This window comes from Gossypium hirsutum, chromosome A01, assembly GCF_007990345.1.
Source record: "Gossypium hirsutum isolate 1008001.06 chromosome A01, Gossypium_hirsutum_v2.1, whole genome shotgun sequence".
NCBI lineage: Eukaryota > Viridiplantae > Streptophyta > Magnoliopsida > Malvales > Malvaceae > Gossypium > Gossypium hirsutum.
Window position 1 is genome coordinate 3,051,772 of NC_053424.1, and position 17,775 is coordinate 3,069,546.

At 34.4% G+C, this 17,775-nt stretch overlaps 1 protein-coding gene and 2 pseudogenes across 1 annotated transcript; all 3 read left to right on the top strand.

Annotated features, from left to right (window-relative positions):
• The first annotated feature begins 1,570 nt into the window (after positions 1–1,570).
• Positions 1,571–4,114, top strand: LOC121203764 (G-type lectin S-receptor-like serine/threonine-protein kinase At1g11330). The gene is made up of 3 exons (XM_041074219.1): positions 1,571–2,947; positions 3,041–3,148; positions 3,368–4,114. Exons 1-3 carry the CDS (start codon positions 1,663–1,665, stop codon positions 3,421–3,423), a joined length of 1,449 nt encoding a protein of 482 aa, XP_040930153.1. The 5' UTR covers positions 1,571–1,662; the 3' UTR covers positions 3,424–4,114.
• LOC107943335 (G-type lectin S-receptor-like serine/threonine-protein kinase At1g11330) lies at positions 3,446–13,898 on the top strand (annotated as a pseudogene).
• Positions 13,899–14,759: 861 nt separating this feature from the next.
• Positions 14,760–17,775, top strand: part of LOC107943333 (G-type lectin S-receptor-like serine/threonine-protein kinase At1g11330) — a 28,953-nt pseudogene continuing 25,937 nt past the window's right edge.

Consider the following 17,775-nt stretch of genomic DNA (forward strand, 5'->3'; position numbering starts at 1 on the left):
TTAGACCAACTTGTAAATAGATCGAACACCAATTTTATAGTGAAAATATAGGAGAAATTCAATCGAAGTTAAACTCCAACAGTTGCCACTATCTAGTTTCATAGAACTCGCTACTACGATAAACAACTTCCACCACTCAAAAAAGCTAAGGCAAGGTGGCTTTTGTCCAGTTTACAGGTTAATAAACAATGGTGATTTCCGGAAAATACATGATCGATGAAATGACATTTTCTTTCTACCAAGTCTTATGAACCGAACTTTGTGTGCTAGGAACATTAGATGATGAAAAGGAAAGAGCATTTAAGAGATTGTCAAAAGGTTCGGGGTAAGGATTGGAATGATTTATGAATGAAGTGGTGGTGATTTCAAAGCTCCAACATCAAAATTTGGTTAGATTATTTGGGTGTTGTGTTGATGGAAAAGAGAAGATGCTGATCTACGAGTACATGCCTAACAAAAGTTTGGACGTGTTTCTCTTTGGTTAGTAACTTATTCTAATCCTTTTTAGTTTTTATTAGTGATTTTTTGGCACTCGATAGTTATGTTGGACCTCAATGAAATTTAGAGTACGAGGGATAAAGTTCTTCGAGAACTATTTTCTTTATCCACAATACTTGAATTTATGTTGTTGTTTAAGGAAAATTGAGCTTATAATCACTCGATCCAATAAGTATTAATATTGTTTTCCTTCTCTTTACAACTTAAACTTGTCCCTGACTATCTTATCTGCCTAATCCGATAAGTTGGACATATTTAACTTAGTAGGTGCAATTCATACATATTAGATCTTGAATATAATTTAAAAAAAAAATGTTAGGCAAGGAAAAGCACTAACTAATGCCATTAAGTATATTGTAATTGGTAAGAGACTTTTTTTTCCTTAACAAGACTCAGTCATTGTTAAAAGAATAATCCAGAAAATAATTTTAAAAAAAAAAGCCATGTGCTTCATTAGTCAAAGTTATCAAAATGAAATAGTCTAAATTCATCGGTTTGACAACAGCTACGTATATTAGTCAAAGTTATTTAAATGACGTCTTGGTCTGTAACTTCTGGAAGCTCAAACCTCAATAAATTTTATGAATGTTTTTAATTACCAAATTAATTACTAGAGTTCAAAATTATCTGGTGATTCAATTTTTAGAGTGTTTTATTTTAGTCATCAAATTATTAAATGTTTAATCATGGTTAATTGTATATGTTATATCATATTCACATTTTTATTTTGGTCACTTAAATTTTAAATCGTTTTCATTTTGATCACCTAAAAAACATATTTTTGAAGTATTGATCGGGATAAAAATTATTAAGGATTATAGTGAAAAAGTAGTAGAAACTAAAATACTTTAAAAAGTTTAAATAACTTATTCAATTAATTTTAATATTCTGAAATTTAAAATTTTAATATTGAAAAAAAATACAACTTTCAATAAGAGGTAAATTAATACAATTTGATAATTTTTAAAGTATTACTTTTTCACTTTAATGTTTAATGTGATGCAATGAAAAAAAAATAAAGAGATGCTTAGTGCTCCAAGAAAATTCAAATCTTGATGTAAACATTTGAAGAAAATTGAGTTGAGTTCATCTCGTGTAAATCCTGAAAGATTCCAAATATCATTCATAAATCATAGCGTCACTTCCAAGTTCTGGGTAGAGATTATGGGAAAAACTATTAGCTGCTCTGTTTTACTATCTTTAATGTCTTGCTTTTACTTGCTATTTGCCACTGCTTTAGACACCATAACACCATCAAAATCCATCAAAGACCCTGAATTTATAATCTCCCGGAATGGTACTTTCCGATTGGGATTCTTCAGCTTGGCTAACTCCAGCAATCGTTATGTAGGGATATTGTACCATCAAATCCCCGTACAAACTGTTGTATGGGTGGCAAATAGAAACAGGCCTCTCAATGACTCTTCTGGGATTCTCAACATATCAGATGATGGCAACCTTGTTGTTTTGAATGGCAAAACTGAGATTCTTTGGTCATCAAATGTTACCAATACAGCTCCTAATGCAACAACTGCCCAGCTTTCAGACTTCGGAAACCTCGTCCTCAGTAATGGTGACGACGCAGGAAGCAGCTTATGGGAGAGTTTTCAACACCCTCGTAATGCCTTCATTGAAACTATGGAGATCAGCACTGATGTTAAAAAGGGTCGAAAAGTGGAGATCAAATCATGGAGAAGCCATGATGATCCATCTGATGGTAACTTTTCTTTTGGTATTGAACCGTTCAATATCCCAGAGTTTGTCATTTGGAACAATAACCAGCTCTATTTTCGTAGTGGTCCATGGAATGGAAATATGTTTATTGGCTTAATACTTCCGACCGTCGCTTTCTCTTGGTTTTCTGTTGTTTCAGATAATCAACAACAAAAGTTTTATATAGGTTATGAAGATTCTAATCACAATATGTTGACATACTGTGAATTAGATTCTCAAGGAAAATTCAATGAACGGAGATGGGATGCGGGGAAAGGGAACTGGATAAAGAGTTACTCTATTTATCATACAGATTGTGATGTTTATGGGAAGTGTGGGGAATTTGGGATATGCAATTCAACGAAAAGACCCATTTGCAGTTGCTTAAAGGGGTTTAAGCCGAGGAATGCAGAGGAATGGAGTAGAGGTAATTGGAGTAGTGGGTGTCTTAGGACTACCCCTTTGCAGTGCCAAAGGGATAACAACAATGGGAGTGGAGCAGACCAAGGTGATGATGGGTTTTTGGAGATGAAGATGATAAAAGTGCCCGCATTTCCAGATCGGTCATCAACAGTTAACGGCGAATGCAAAGATCAATGCTTGAAGAATTGTTCGTGCGTGGCTTATGCGTATGATTCCGGCATTGGTTGCATGATGTGGAGTGGAGATTTGATTGATGTCCAGGAATCCAGTCGCGGAGTCGATCTTTACATTCGTCTGCCAGCTTCGGAACTGGGTAAATTTTCTTAGTGCCGACCGTGTGTTTGATAAATTGCGTTAATCTGCTTTTTGAGTGTTGAAGTTATTAACCGAGTTTTTCTGTTTGCAGATAAAGGGAAAAGTAGTAAGGTCATTGTCATTACAACAGTAATTGGGGGCATAGTAGTTATCACAATTTCTGCACTCTTCTTACGGTGTAGGATGCTTAAACATAAAGGTAATATATGAAAAATATTTAAACGTATATATAGTTTATTAAAAAATAAAAAATTAGAATATAAAATTATATGTGAAAAATATTTAAAAATATCAATAAATTTGAAATGTATGTTGAAACATGCCGGTATTAGTACATACTAATATTGTTATATACTATTGTCAAGATAACAACAATATGTCCACCAATATGGTATTAACTATTTTGATTCTATCTCAGGAAGAAATAATAAGCAAAAACACATCAAACACCAATTTTGTAGTGAAAAAATATAGGAGAAAATTCAATTGGAGTTAAACTCCAGCAGCTGCCAGTATCAATTTTGAAGAACTTGGCACCGCGACAAACAACTTCAATCCTGCGAAAAAGCTAGGGCAGGGTGGTTTCGGTACAGTTTACAGGGTAATAAATAATAGCAATTTTCAGCAAATCCAGTGTCAATGAAATGAAATTGTCCTTTTTTAATATCAAGTCTTGTGAGTTGAATTTTGTGTGCAGGGAACACTAGATGATGGAAAGGAAATAGCAGTAAAGAGGCTGTCGAAAGATTCGGGGCAAGGATTGGAAGAATTTATGAATGAAGTGGTGGTGATCTCTAAGCTTCAACATCGAAATTTGGTAAGATTGCTTGGCTGTTGTGTTGAAGGAGAAGAGAAGATGCTCGTTTATGAATATATGCCCAACAAAAGTTAGGACGCTTTTCTCTTTGGTTAGTAACTTATTCCATTCCTTTTTTACTTTTTATTTTTTTTGGGATTTTTCATTATTCAATAGTTATATTAGACCCTAAACAAGGGGCAAAGCTTTCCTAGAACTATTTTATTCATTCACAAGACTTAAGCTTGTGTTGTTACTTAAGGGGAATTGAGATCCTTATCAGTCGATTCAATAAGCATTAATATCGTTTTCCTTCTCATTACAACTTAAACTTGGCCTTGACTACCCTATCTACATGTTGTGCGGAAGTGTGTGAAAGAGTAAAATTATTGTACTAAAAATCACACTAAGTTCAATTCCCAGGAAAGAGAGGTGGATCACGAGGATCACTTAAGTACCAAGTCTTTCCTAGCCAAAATATCCCTTTATTGTAATTTAATAGCACAATAAATCACTACAATCACACTCACAAATATGAAAAATAAATAGTAAAGAACACCAGAATTTTAACGAGGTTCGGCAAATCTTGCCTACGTCCTCGGGCACTACCAAATATATTTCACTCCAAAATACAAGTGAAACTTTACAAATAGGGAGAGAGAACAATGCCTTAAGTAGAGAATGGCAAATGTGGGATTTTTAGTACAATAATTTTACTCTTTCACACGCTTCCGCACAACAATTGGTATTAGAGCCAGATTCGTACTTGGGGAATACGACCATTTACGGCATTATTTACGTATACGACACTATTTATGTATACAGTACTGTTCAAGTATACAGTAGTTGGGATTGAGGAGAAAAATGGCAGCAGTATCGTCATCAGCAAGGACTACTGTGACAAATGCAAAATTTGAAGTAGAGAAATTTGACAGTACCAATAATTTTGGTATGTGGCAATGTGAGATCCTGGATGTCTTATGTCAGCAAGAGCTAGATATAGCCCTTGAAGAAAAACCTGACAAGATGGATGACAAGGAGTGGGCCAAGATCAATAGACAAGCGTGTGGTACAATCCGCCTATGTTTGGCCAAAGAGCAGAAGTACTCTGTCATGAGGGAGACATCAGCGAAGAAGTTATGGGATACACTGGAAGAAAAGTTTCTAACGAAAAGTCTTGAAAATAGGCTTTATATGAAAAAGAAACTTTATCGATTCACGTATGCACCCGGTATGTCGATGAATGACCATGTGAACTCATTCAATAAAATTTTAGCAGACTTACTAAATTTGGATGAGAATTTTGAAGATGAAGACAAGGCATTATTGTTGTTGAATTCCATTCCTGATGAATATGATCATCTTACCACCACATTGCTTCATGGGAAGGACACGATCACATTTGATGCAGTCTGTAGTGCGTTGTATAGATCTGAGACTCGAAAGAAAGATAAAAGAGATCACAGAGATACAACTGCAGAAGTCTTAACAGTAAGAGGTCGTTCACATAGCAGCAAATCTGGTAGAAGGGGAAAGTCCAAAGGGAGACCCGCCAAAGATGAATGTGCTTTTTGCCGTGAAAAAGGGCATTGGAAAAAGAATTGTCTTAAGCTACAAAAGGGCAAGGCTATTTCTAATGCATGTGTAGCGGAGCATGATGAGGAGTCAGACTTTAGCTTGGTTGGCATGGCAATGGCATGTCAAACGGATGAGTGGATTTTGGATTCAGGATGTACTTACCATATGTGTCCTAATAAGGACTGGTTTTCTAGTCTTAAAGAGCTAGAAGGTGGAATTGTTCTTATGGGCAATGATAGTGCTTGTAAGACAATGGGAGTGGGTACAGTCCAATTGAAGAATCACGACGGCTCAATCCAAGTCTTGACAGATGTTCGCTACGTACCTAGCCTGAAGAAAAATCTCATCTCATTAGGGGCCCTAGAATCTAAAGGGCTCACAATCACTTTGAGAGATGGATTACTAAAAGTAGTAGCTGGGCAATTGACGGTGATGAAAGGCACAAGAAGAAATAACTTGTACTTTTTAAATGGAAGTACAGTTATTGGATCAACATCAACAGTTTCTACAAAAGATGTAGATTCAGAGTCTACCAGATTATGGCATATGCGATTGGGACATGCTGGTGAAAAAGCTTTGCAGACATTGGCGAAGCAAGGCTTGTTGAAAGGTGCAAATTCTTGCAAAATGGAATTCTGTGAACATTGTGTTTTGGGCAAGCAGAAGAAGGTAAAATTTGGTCCAGCAATTCACAATACGAAGGGAATTCTGGACTACATTCACAGTGATGTGTGGGGACCTACCAAAGTGGCTTCTTTGGGAGGTATGCACTATTTTGTTACTTTTGTTGATGATTATTCAAGAAAAGTATTGGTGTATCTAATGAAAAGAAAAAGTGAAGTTTTGGATGCATTTCTGAAATAGAAGAAGATGGTGGAGACTCAGACTGGTTGAAAGGTCAAACGACTTCGATCAGATAATGGTACTGAGTACAAAAATGATCCATTTCTACAAGTATGTCAAGATGAGGGCATTGTGAGACACTTTACTGTTCGGGATACACCACAGCAGAATGGGGTGACAGAACGCATGAATCGGACTATACTGGAGAAAGTTCGGTGTATGTTGTCCAATGCTGGATTGGGCAATGAATTTTGGGCTGAAGCAGTCACATATGCGTGCCATCTAATTAACCGTTTGCCATCAGTTGCAATAAATGGAAAAACTCCTATAGAGATGTGGATTGGTAAATCTGCTACTGATTATGATTCTTTACATGTATTTGGTTCCACTGCATACTATCATGTAAAAGAATCTAAGTTAGACCCAAGAGCAAAGAAAGCATTATTCTTGGGTATAACTGATGGAGTAAAAGGATACCGTCTCTGGTGTCCTGATACAAGGAAGATTGTTTTCAGTAGATATGTGACTTTTGATGAATCAACCATGTTAAAGTACAAGGATTCACAAAAGGATGACAAAACTAGTAGTACTTTGCAGCAGATGGAGCTTGAAAAGGTTAATGATGATCCAACTAATATTAGAGGGACAAATGATGAAGAGGTTTCTACCCAAGAACCTCTACAGCAACAAGATTCAATTGCATATAAGAGGCCAAGAAGAGAGATTCGTAAGCCTGCTCGCTTTGATGATATAGTGGCCTATGCACTTCCAATTGTAGATGATGATGTTCCTTCTACTTACACAGAAGCAATAAGTAACCCTGATGGTGTAAAGTGGAAGCAAGCAATGAATGAAGAAATGCAGTCTCTTCATAAAAATAGGACCTGGGAGTTGGTGACACTGCCCAAGGGAAAGAAGGCAATTGGATGCAAATGGGTATATGCAAAGAAGGAAGAATTTCCTGGTAAAAATGAAATTCGATACAAGGCTAGATTGGTAGTAAAGGGTTACGCTCAGAAAGAAGGAATAGACTACAATGAAGTGTTTTCTCCAGTTGTGAAGTATTCATCTATTCGGATTTTGCTAGCCTTGATTGCGTAATATGATCTTGAACTAGTTCAGCTTGATGTGAAGACCGCGTTTTTACATGGTGATTTGGAAGAGGAAATCTATATGACTCAGCCAGATGGATTCAAGATTGCTGGTAAAGAAAATTGGGTTTGCAAACTGACAAAGTCGCTTTATGGATTGAAGCAATCTCCGAGGCAGTGGTACAAGCGATTTGATCAGTTCATGAAAGGGCAAAGGTACACAAGAAGTAAATTTGATCATTGCGTGTATTTTCAGAAGCTACAAGAAGGAACTTTCATATACTTGCTCTTATATGTTGATGATATGCTAATAGCATCAAAGAGCAAAGTTGAGATTGAAAGATTGAAGACTCAACTCAATCTCGAGTTTGAGATGAAAGATCTAGGAGAAGCTAAAAAGATTCTCGGCATGGAAATATGGAGAGATAGAGCTCATGATAGAGTTAGCTTGTCTCAGAAGCAGTATTTGAAGAAGGTACTACAGCAGTTTGGCATCAACGAGCAGACAAAACCTGTAAGTATCCCGTTGGCTTCTCATTTCAAGCTTTCTGCACAACTATCTCCTTCGACGAATACGGAACGAGAATACATGTTGCAAGTTCCGTATTCTAATGCAGTGGGTAGCTTGATGTATGCAATGGTGTGTACAAGACCCGACATTTCACAGATAGTTAGTATAGTGAGCAGGTATATGTATAATCCTGGAAAAGGACATTGGCAAGCTGTGAAATGGATTCTACGGTATATTCAGAAGACCGTGGATGTTGGATTACTGTTCAAGCAGGATAATACACTTGGTAAAGGTGTTATTGGGTACGTTGATTCTGACTATGCCGGTGATTTGGACAAGCGAAGATCAACCACCGGTTATGTGTTTACACTTGCTAGAGGACCAATAAGTTGGAAGTCTACATTACAGTCTACAGTTGCGTTGTTAACCACAGAAGCCGAGTACATGGCTGTAACAGAGGCTGTAAAGGAGGCTATTTGGTTACAAGGTATGGCTAAAACCTTGGGGTTGGTTCAGGAGCATATTAACGTGTATTGTGATAGTCAAAGTGCTATTCATTTAGCAAAGAATCAAGTCTATCATGCACGTACAAAGCATATCGACGTACGATTCCATTTTGTGCGGGAAATTATTGAAGAGGGGAAAATTTGTCTTCAGAAGATCAAGACTGCAGATAATCCCGTAGATATGATGACCAAGGTAGTAACAGCAACCAAGTTCGAACATTGTTTGAACTTGATCAATATCCTGCAAGTTTAACAGTTGAAGAAGGCACTATCAAGTATTGTTGTCAAAGGCAGAAAGAATTGTGTGAAGATAAGATTATCCTAATCAAATCTTCAAGGTGGAGATTATTAGAATATACCCATTCCTTGCCCATACCGTGTCTATACATTTCCCATACCTACCCATACCTTGGAAAGGTCAAAGTTATGGGCACCAAATATTTATTTAGTGTTGGACATGGAATAATAGTAATTTTTGGTCCCTAATTGTATAGGGACTTTGCAAGGTGGCCCTTGAACCTCAACTATAAATAGGCCTAACCATTGCTCATTCTAATCATCCCACATTTGCCATTCTCTACTTAAGGCATTATTCTCTCTCCCTATTTGTAAAATTTCACTTGTATTTTGGAGTGAAATATATTTGGTAGTGCCCGAGGACGTAGGCAAGATTTGCCGAACCTCGTTAAAATTCTGGTGTTCTTTACTATTTATTTTTCATATTTTGTGAGTGTGATAGTAGTGATTTATTGTGCTATTAAATTACGATAAAGGGATATTCTGGCTAGGAAAGACTTGACACTTAAGTGATCCTCGTGATCCACCTCTCTTTCCTAGGAATTGAACTTAGTGTGATTTTTAGTACAATAATTTTACTCTTTCACACGCTTCCGCACAACAAATGCTCGTCTATGAATATATGCCCAACAAAAGTTTGGACGCTTTTCTCTTTGGTTAGTAACTTATTCCATTCCTTTTTTATTTTTATTTTTATTTTGTGATGGGGCAAAGCTTTCCTAGAACTATTTTCTTCGTTCATAAGACTTGAGCTTGTGTTGTACTTAAGAGGAATTAAGTTTCTTACCACTCGATCCAATAAGCACTAATATTGTTTTCCTTTTCATTACAACTCAAACCTGGCCTTGACTACCCCATCTACCTAATCCGATAAGTTTGACCCATTCGATTTGGGAGGTGCAAACCATATAGGTTAGATCTTGGATATAATTTTCGAAAAGTTTTCAAAATGAAGAAACATAATTTCCCATTGAAAAAGTATTATGTAAGGAAAATCTTATGTATTTTTATCAAAAAATAAACTTCTAATTTTTAAAAATTTTAAAGTTTTTTAACTTTTAAGAATCAAGACTAAATTAATAAAATGTGTAAAGTTAAGGGTTAAATGTGTTTAATTTTTTAAATTTAGGACTAAATTGATAGATTCTATAAATATTGAAGGATTAAAATTATTATTATGCTAATAGAAAAAAAGGTCACTATTAGTGATTTAACACAAGAGTGACCAAAATATTAAATTTTGATAACATTAAAGAGAAACACACACTAATTGAATGACTATCTTTATAGCTTACCCTTAAAAATTCAATATTTAAAAATTAATTAAATATTAAAATCACACATATTTCACATTAGACACTAGTAATTATAAAATATAGGAATATGATTCTAAGTTTTTTTTAAGCAATAAAATTTGTCGCTTAGTTGATTTTGTGCAAATTTGTGTAAGAGGATTTGAAAAATAGGTTATAGCTTGGTCCATGGACATGTCTGATGTAACTATATTCTAAGATTTGAATGGCTGCAATGTAATTGTAACAGCCAAATTTTTCAGTGGTGCCGGAAACAGTGATTCGAGATCACTAAATCCGACGAGTAAGTTTAGAAATTTTAACAAATAATAATTATAGGCCAAGCGCGAACTTAAAAGAATTATTTTTAATTAGTGAATTTTGCGATTTTAAAAGAATTAATCAGGTAAATTTGGTTGAAAATGAGGTATCGAGACCTCGGGTTTATAAATCGAGCCATAAATATTTTTATAAATATTTATGGAGTGTTATTAAGTTAGTATTAAAGTTTTGTTAGAAAATTTTAACGTTTGGTTAGTCAATTAATTAAAAAGAACTAAATTGAAAATAGTGCAAAATTTATTAAATTGTGATTAAATAGTTTAAGTGATTAAAAAGGAGGGATTTAAAAGGCAATTGGACCCAAATTGTATGGGCTGGACGGTTGGGCAAGAAAATCAGCAAAAAAGACAAGGAGAAAAAAGGGCAAAATGGGAAATTTTGCAAATTAAACATATAAAACAAGACAAATTTGAAAAATCTAGAGATATCATCATTTTTCTTCAGCAAAAACACCATGGGAGGTCTGAAAGCTACTGGTTTTTCATGCTTTGACATATGTGAGTTCAATTCTTACCATTTTCTTTGAGATTTTTATGTTTTTGTGACTTTTACAATTAGGTCCAAGTGTTTAATTCATTAGTTTTTGATTTTATGAACAAAATTAAAAGCTATAATTGATAAGTGTTAGCTATTTATGATGAAATAAAATGAATTTGAAGCTTTGATTTTGTTGTTTGATGATTTTATCAAGTAATTTCAATAGAAATTGATTTTAGGACCTAATTGTGAAAAAGTTGTGAATTAAGGTTTAGTGTTAAAATTCTGATTTTCAAAGATTGTGTAATAGTTTATAATGATGGAATAAAATGTTAATTGAGAAAAATTAGCTTAATAGATGGGCTAATTGAGCAAGGACTGAATTGTATGACCTTTGAAATTTAGAGGAAAAATGGTAATAAATATCTTGAACTAAAACAACATTGGACAACAGAAGTAGACTAACTTTGAAAAATTACCATAAATTGTAGAAATCGAATTAGAAGATGAATAAAATATGAAATTAAAACTTATTGAGTTTAGTTTTTCATAGAAGAAACGGTGTAAGCAATGGATTTGTAAATTATGAGATATAATGAATTTTGTGAGACAATGTTAGAATGAATTCGGGTTCCCCTGTTTTGACTTTGGAAAATCACCAAAAATTGGAGAAAGTTAATTAGAGTCTCAAATTTATATTCTTAGAATCCTTAATGAGTCTATTTTCAATATAAATCAATGGAAACATTATCCGAGTTTTGTACTGTGATATAATTAATTTTTAGTGAAGAGAGATCAGAACTGTTGGATAGTGAAACAGGGGAAACTTAAATGAATAAACTGTACTAATTGGCTAAACCAAAAATTCTTAAAATTTTATGGTGGAATGATATGTGAGTCTAGTTTTAGGTAAAATTTACGGATCTTAATTTTGAGATCTGTAGCTCGAATTATAAATAATTGAGTGACTATGACTCGTGTGAACAGATTGATGTGAGCATTAATAAGTAAATTGTGAAATCGTACTTACAAGAATGTTATATACATTAAGGATGTGGAATGGAGAGGAGGAGGAGGAAAAATATATATGAATATTCAGTTAGCATGGTTAATTTGCATGTTTTAAGCTCATGGACTAAATTGAATAAAAGTAAAACTTTAGGGGACAATTTTGTAAAAATGTCAAAAATGACTAAATTGAAGGGAATAAATTGTTTTATTATCTAAATTAATAAATTGAATGAAATTATCAATTTAAGATTGGGTGAAATTTGGGAAAATGGTAAATTACCAATATGCCCCTAAATCTTGGTATTTCTGCAATTTAGTCAGGTAGGTTCGGATACCCTGAATGAGCATGTAAATATGAAAATTTAAGTATTGTATCGTATTTTATATGATATTTTGAATTGAATATATGAAAAGGATGTTACATGAAACATGAAAATGAATACTAAATAATATAAATTAATTGAAATTATTCTAAAAATTTCGGTAATGCCTCGTATCCTATCCCGGTCTCAAGTACGGGTATGGGGTATTACATTAATATTTTGACTTTCTTCATTGTTCAATATTTATTTCAATTGATTGACATAACATCAATTCTGTCTACAATCACAATTAATACAATATGGTAGAAAATACAACAATGATTGTGGTTTAGATCCACTATCATAGAAATTAACTATAAATCTTGAGGTCTTATTGTTTAAGTTTTGTCATAGATCCAGCTAAAAAAGATGTTTTGGATTGGAGAAAACGATTCAACATTATTGAAGGGATTAGTCGAGGATTGCTTTATCTTCATAAAGATTCAAGACTAAAGATTATACACAGAGATCTAAAAGCAAGTAACATTTTACTTGATGAAGAATTAAACCCAAAAATTTCAGATTTTGGGATGGCTAGGATTTTCGAAAGCAATGAAAATCAAGCTAACACTAAAAGGGTTGTTGGAACTTAGTAAGTTGGAACTTTCTCCTTATCATTTAATTTTATTCTTTTTTTTATTATAAAATATGGTATAGATATATCTATTGATGGATTAGGTCCAATGCTTAAAAAGGTTACATGCCTAGACCTAAATTTTGTTTGGCTTAGTTTGATCTATGGACTCATTTTACCATTTTTAAAAATTAAAATAATAAAGAATATATTATTTTATACGTTTATCATTTAATTTTAATTTGGACCGACTCATGAACAAGTTTAGGTCAAGGTTGTAATTGATGTTGTTTTTAATGTTAAAATACAGTGGTTATATGTCTCCTGAGTATGTAATGCGAGGGCAATTTTCAGATAAATCAGATGTATTCAGTTTTGGAGTTCTATTGCTAGAGGTTGTTAGCGGAAGAAGAAACACAAGCTTTTACAACAATCAGTATGCACTTAGCCTTTTGGGATATGTAAGTCTATAAGATAATTAGAGATGTTGGTGGATCGAATTAGGGTGTAAGAAGACATTTTTGCAAGCTATTCAGGTTCGAATCAAGAAAACTTGAATTCTACTAAGTAACTATTGAGTTGAGTGATCATGAGCTAATCTTGAGAATCTTAATGCTTGAATTGAGTAGCTTGCAAGGTGTCATCAAGAGTCCTAATACTTGAATTGATTATAGGCTCTCTTTTTTGCTTTAAATATATATTGAACATTTTCAATTGAAATTTGAGCTTGACTACAATATCGAGTTTAAGTTGAGCCTAAGAATGAAGCTCAATTTAGACATAGGTAAACAAGCTTAAAGCAAGAGATTTTGAGCAGTTGGATCTTTATATATGTTGAATTGAGCTAATCAAAATCTATTTAGACTTTGTGTTTATAATTTTGAGTTGATTTAGGCGGACAATTTAGGTATTAATTTAGACAAATTTTCTTTTCTATTCTCAGGCATGGAAATTATGGTGGGAAGGCGATATTTGTGGCATAGTAGACAAAGTGGTTTTAGAGTCGGAAACATATTCAAAGAATGAAAATGAAAAAGAAATATGGAGATGCATACATGTTGGTTTGCTATGTGTTCAAGAATTTGCTAAAGATAGGCCCACTATGCCTACTGTTGTTTCAATGCTTAATAGTGAGATTTCAGATCTTAACACTCCAAAACAACCTGCTTTCACTCAAGCACCACTAATGAGTCATGATGTTGAAGATAGGGCATCACTTAATGATGTCACTCTTACAAACCTTGATGGCCGATAGAGATACAAATTAATTATTTGTAGCATTTTGAAATACAGTTTTATGTATTGAAATTTATCTTTTATATTCAACCTATTTCTATCATTTTATTTCTATGATAATTGTAATTTTATTTGATCCATTCTAGTGAATTTACCATTATATTTGAACATGACAGTTTAATGCCAAAACCGAAAACTCATTTCATAAAATTTAAATTCAAACTCGATCCAATTTGATTTGAACATAACAAAATCAACAATTTAAACATGTTGAATCCAAACTTGAAAATAATTTAAAACTCAAAATGATTTAAAATTAAAATGATCCAAACCCAAATTTACGTAACCCAAAAGTTTTCCATTGTTTTTGGTGGATTCATTGATTTGCGTCAAAGCTCGTTCCAATCTTGCGGCCATAATCTTCCATGATATAGTCAGTGTTATAAGTCTTCCATGAACTAGTAAAGTTCCGCTTAAGTTCGGGATGTATCTGTCACAGATCTTTCTCGGCAACTCCCCCGTATGTCCTCGCGTTTCCGTAAAGAGGCTTTTTTTGATGTCTTAAATCAACAATGTAATCTTTAAGAAGAAAACAGTGGAAAGCAAATTAAACTTGCATTTTGGTTGGAAGATAAATGAGTCTTCAAGTCAACCAAATTAAACGTGCATGACAAGCTAGAAGTATTAATTTCCATGAACACGGTGACATGCTAGTTGAATACAATATTCTAATACAAAATAGGTAGTGATTAGTGCTTGAAGAAAATTCAAATCTTGATGTAACCATTTGCAGCTACCTTGAAATATCATTACATCATATCAAAATCACTCTTTTTTTAACTGAAAAAAAAAATTAAGTTAAATATCATTCATACATCATAGCGTCTCTTCCAAGTTCTGGGAAGAGATTATGGGAAAAACTATTAGCTGCTCTGTTTTACTAGCTTTAATATATTGTTTTTACTTACTATTTGCCACTGCTTTAGACACAATAACACCATCAAAATCCATCAAAGACCCTGATGTTATAATCTCTCAGAATGGTGTTTTCCGATTGGGATTCTTCAGCTTGGCTAACTCCAGCAATCGTTATGTAGGGATTCTCTACAATCAAATCCCCGTACAAACTGTTGTGTGGGTAGCAAATAGAAACAGGCTTCTCGAAGACTCTTCTGGGATTCTCAACATATTAGATGATTGCAGCCTTGTTGTTTCCAATGGAAAAGCTGAGGTTCTTTGGTCATCACATGTTAACAATACAGCTCCTAATGCAACAACTGCCCAGCTTTTAGACACTGGAAACCTTGTCCTTAGTAATGGTGAGGATGGAGCAAGCAGCTTATGTGAGAGTTTCGAAGATCCTTCTAATGCATTCATTGAAACTATGAAGATCAGTACTGATGTTAAAAAGGGTCGTAAAGTAGAGCTGAAATCATGGAAAAGCATTGATGACCCATCTGATGGTAACTTTTCTCTTAGCCTTGAACCTTTCAACAGCCCAGAGGGCATCATTAGAAAGAATAACGAGCTCTATTATCGGACCGGTCCATGGAATGGGAATACCTTTATTGGCTTAATAGATAAGTACACTGCTTATCTTGAAGGGTTTGATGTTGTTGCAGATAATCCACAACAACCGTACTATATGACTTACGAAATTTCTAATGACTCTATGTTGATATACGGTGAATTAGATTCTCAAGGAAAATTCACTGAATGGAAATGGGATGCGGGGAAAGGGAACTGGATATTCAAGTACTCTAGTTATCAAACAAATTGTGATGTTTATGGATACTGTGGGGCATTTGGAATATGCGATTCATCGAGACGACCCATTTGCTGTTGCTTAAAGGGGTTTAAGCCTAGGAATATAGAGGAATGGAGTAGAGGTAATTGGAGTAGTGGATGTTTTAGGACTACCCCTTTGCAGTGCCAAAGAGATAACAACAATGGCAGTGGAGCAGGCCAAGGTGATGATGGGTTTTTGGAGATGAAGAGGATGAAAGTGCCAGCATTTCCGCATCCGTCATCAATAAGTAACGGTCAGTGCAAAGACCAATGCATGAACATGAAGAATTGTTCGTGCATGGCTTATGCGTATGATGATGGCATTGGTTGCATGTTGTGGAGTGGAGATTTGATTGATGTCCAGAAATTCTCCGCTAGCGGCGTCGATCTTTACATTCGTCTGCCATTTTCGGAACTGGGTAAATTTTCTTAGTGTCGATCATGTGTTTGATAAATTGCGTCAATATCTGCCTTTTTGGGTTGAAGTTATTAACCAAGTTTTTCTATTTGCAGATAAAGTGAAAAGTAGTAAGATCATTGTTATTACAACAGTAATTGCGGGCATACTCATTATTACAATTTCTACACTCTTCTTATGGTGTAGGATAGCTAAATATAAAGGTAATACATATGAAAAATATTTATATGTATAAATAATTTATTAAGAAATTACAAATTAAACTAGAAATATATATGTAGAAAATACTGATAAATCTGAAACGATATATTGAAACATGCTGGTATTGGTACATATTGATATGGTTACATATCAATGTCAAGACAACAATAATGTATCTATCAATGCGGTACTAACTACTTTGATCCTATCTCAAGAAGAAATGAAAAACGAAAGCAGATCAAACATCAGCTTTCTAGTGAAAATATAGGAGAAAATTCAATTGGAGTTAAACTCCAGCAGATGCCACTATTCAATTTCAAAGAACTCGCCGCCGCGATGGACAATTTCCGTCACACAAAAAAGCTAGGGCAGGGTGGTTTCGGTCCAGTTTACAAGGTAATAAATAATGGCGATTTTCAGCAAATCCAGTGTCAATGAAATGGCATTTTCCTTTTTTCAATCAAGTCTTGTGAGTTGTATTTTGTGTATAGAGAACATTAGATGATGGAAAGGAAATAGCAGTGAAGAGATTGTCGAAAGCTTCGGGGCAAGGATTGGAAGCAATTACAAGCAATTTGTCAAAGTACTCTTTCACCATCTCGGAGTTCTTCATGTTTTGGAGTTCTATTTCTCTAATCAGGTTTAGCATTTTCACGCCTTTATTCTTTTCATCTCCTTCATCCTCCTTCAAGAAATTCCATACTTCAAAGGTTGATTTCTTTGTCATGATTCTGAGAAAGATATCAGATGAGGCTGTGTTATGGAATATAATAAGCATTAATTGTAAAAGTTAGTTAAGATAGTTAGTTGGGTTCAGTTGTTAAATGGTTAGTCAATTAGCAGTTAGTTAATGACTTTTTGTATTAAATACTCGGATTATTCTTCTTTTGCAAGTGAAATGAAGTCAGTTTACTTCTCAACTAAGTACGTTAACATGGTATCAAGAGCCATGGATTCTTTGGTATAATTTTTTTCCTGGTTCCTCGTGTTCATGGCAACAGGCACTGTCCCAATAGTTAACACGCCTTGGCATTCACCAATACTAGGGAAGCAGCCATCAGCATGGTCCTGACAGCCTTTATCTGATGTCCGTTACTTTTCCAAACATGATACTATTAAACTCAGTAAGCATAATTTTCTTTTATGGAAGCACCAGCTGCTGTTGATTCTCAAAGGTTATGGTCTTGAAGGGTTTGTCTTAGGCACTGCTCTTCCTCCTTCCCCTTTTCTACCTCGGACTGATGGTCAGCATGTTGATAATCCTGCGTTCATTGTGCATAAAAAGCAGGATAAGTTCTTAGCCTATTGGCTCTTGTCTACAGTCACAGATGAAATCTTAGTGCATCTAATAGCGGCCGAGACCAGCTTTGACATTTGGACAACCATTGACAAAAAGTTTGGTGCCAAGTCCAATATCAAGATCTCGAGTATGTGTCATGCACTATACTCGATCAAGAAAACAAATCTTACTATCAAAGATTACCTGTCCAAGGTCAAGAGTCT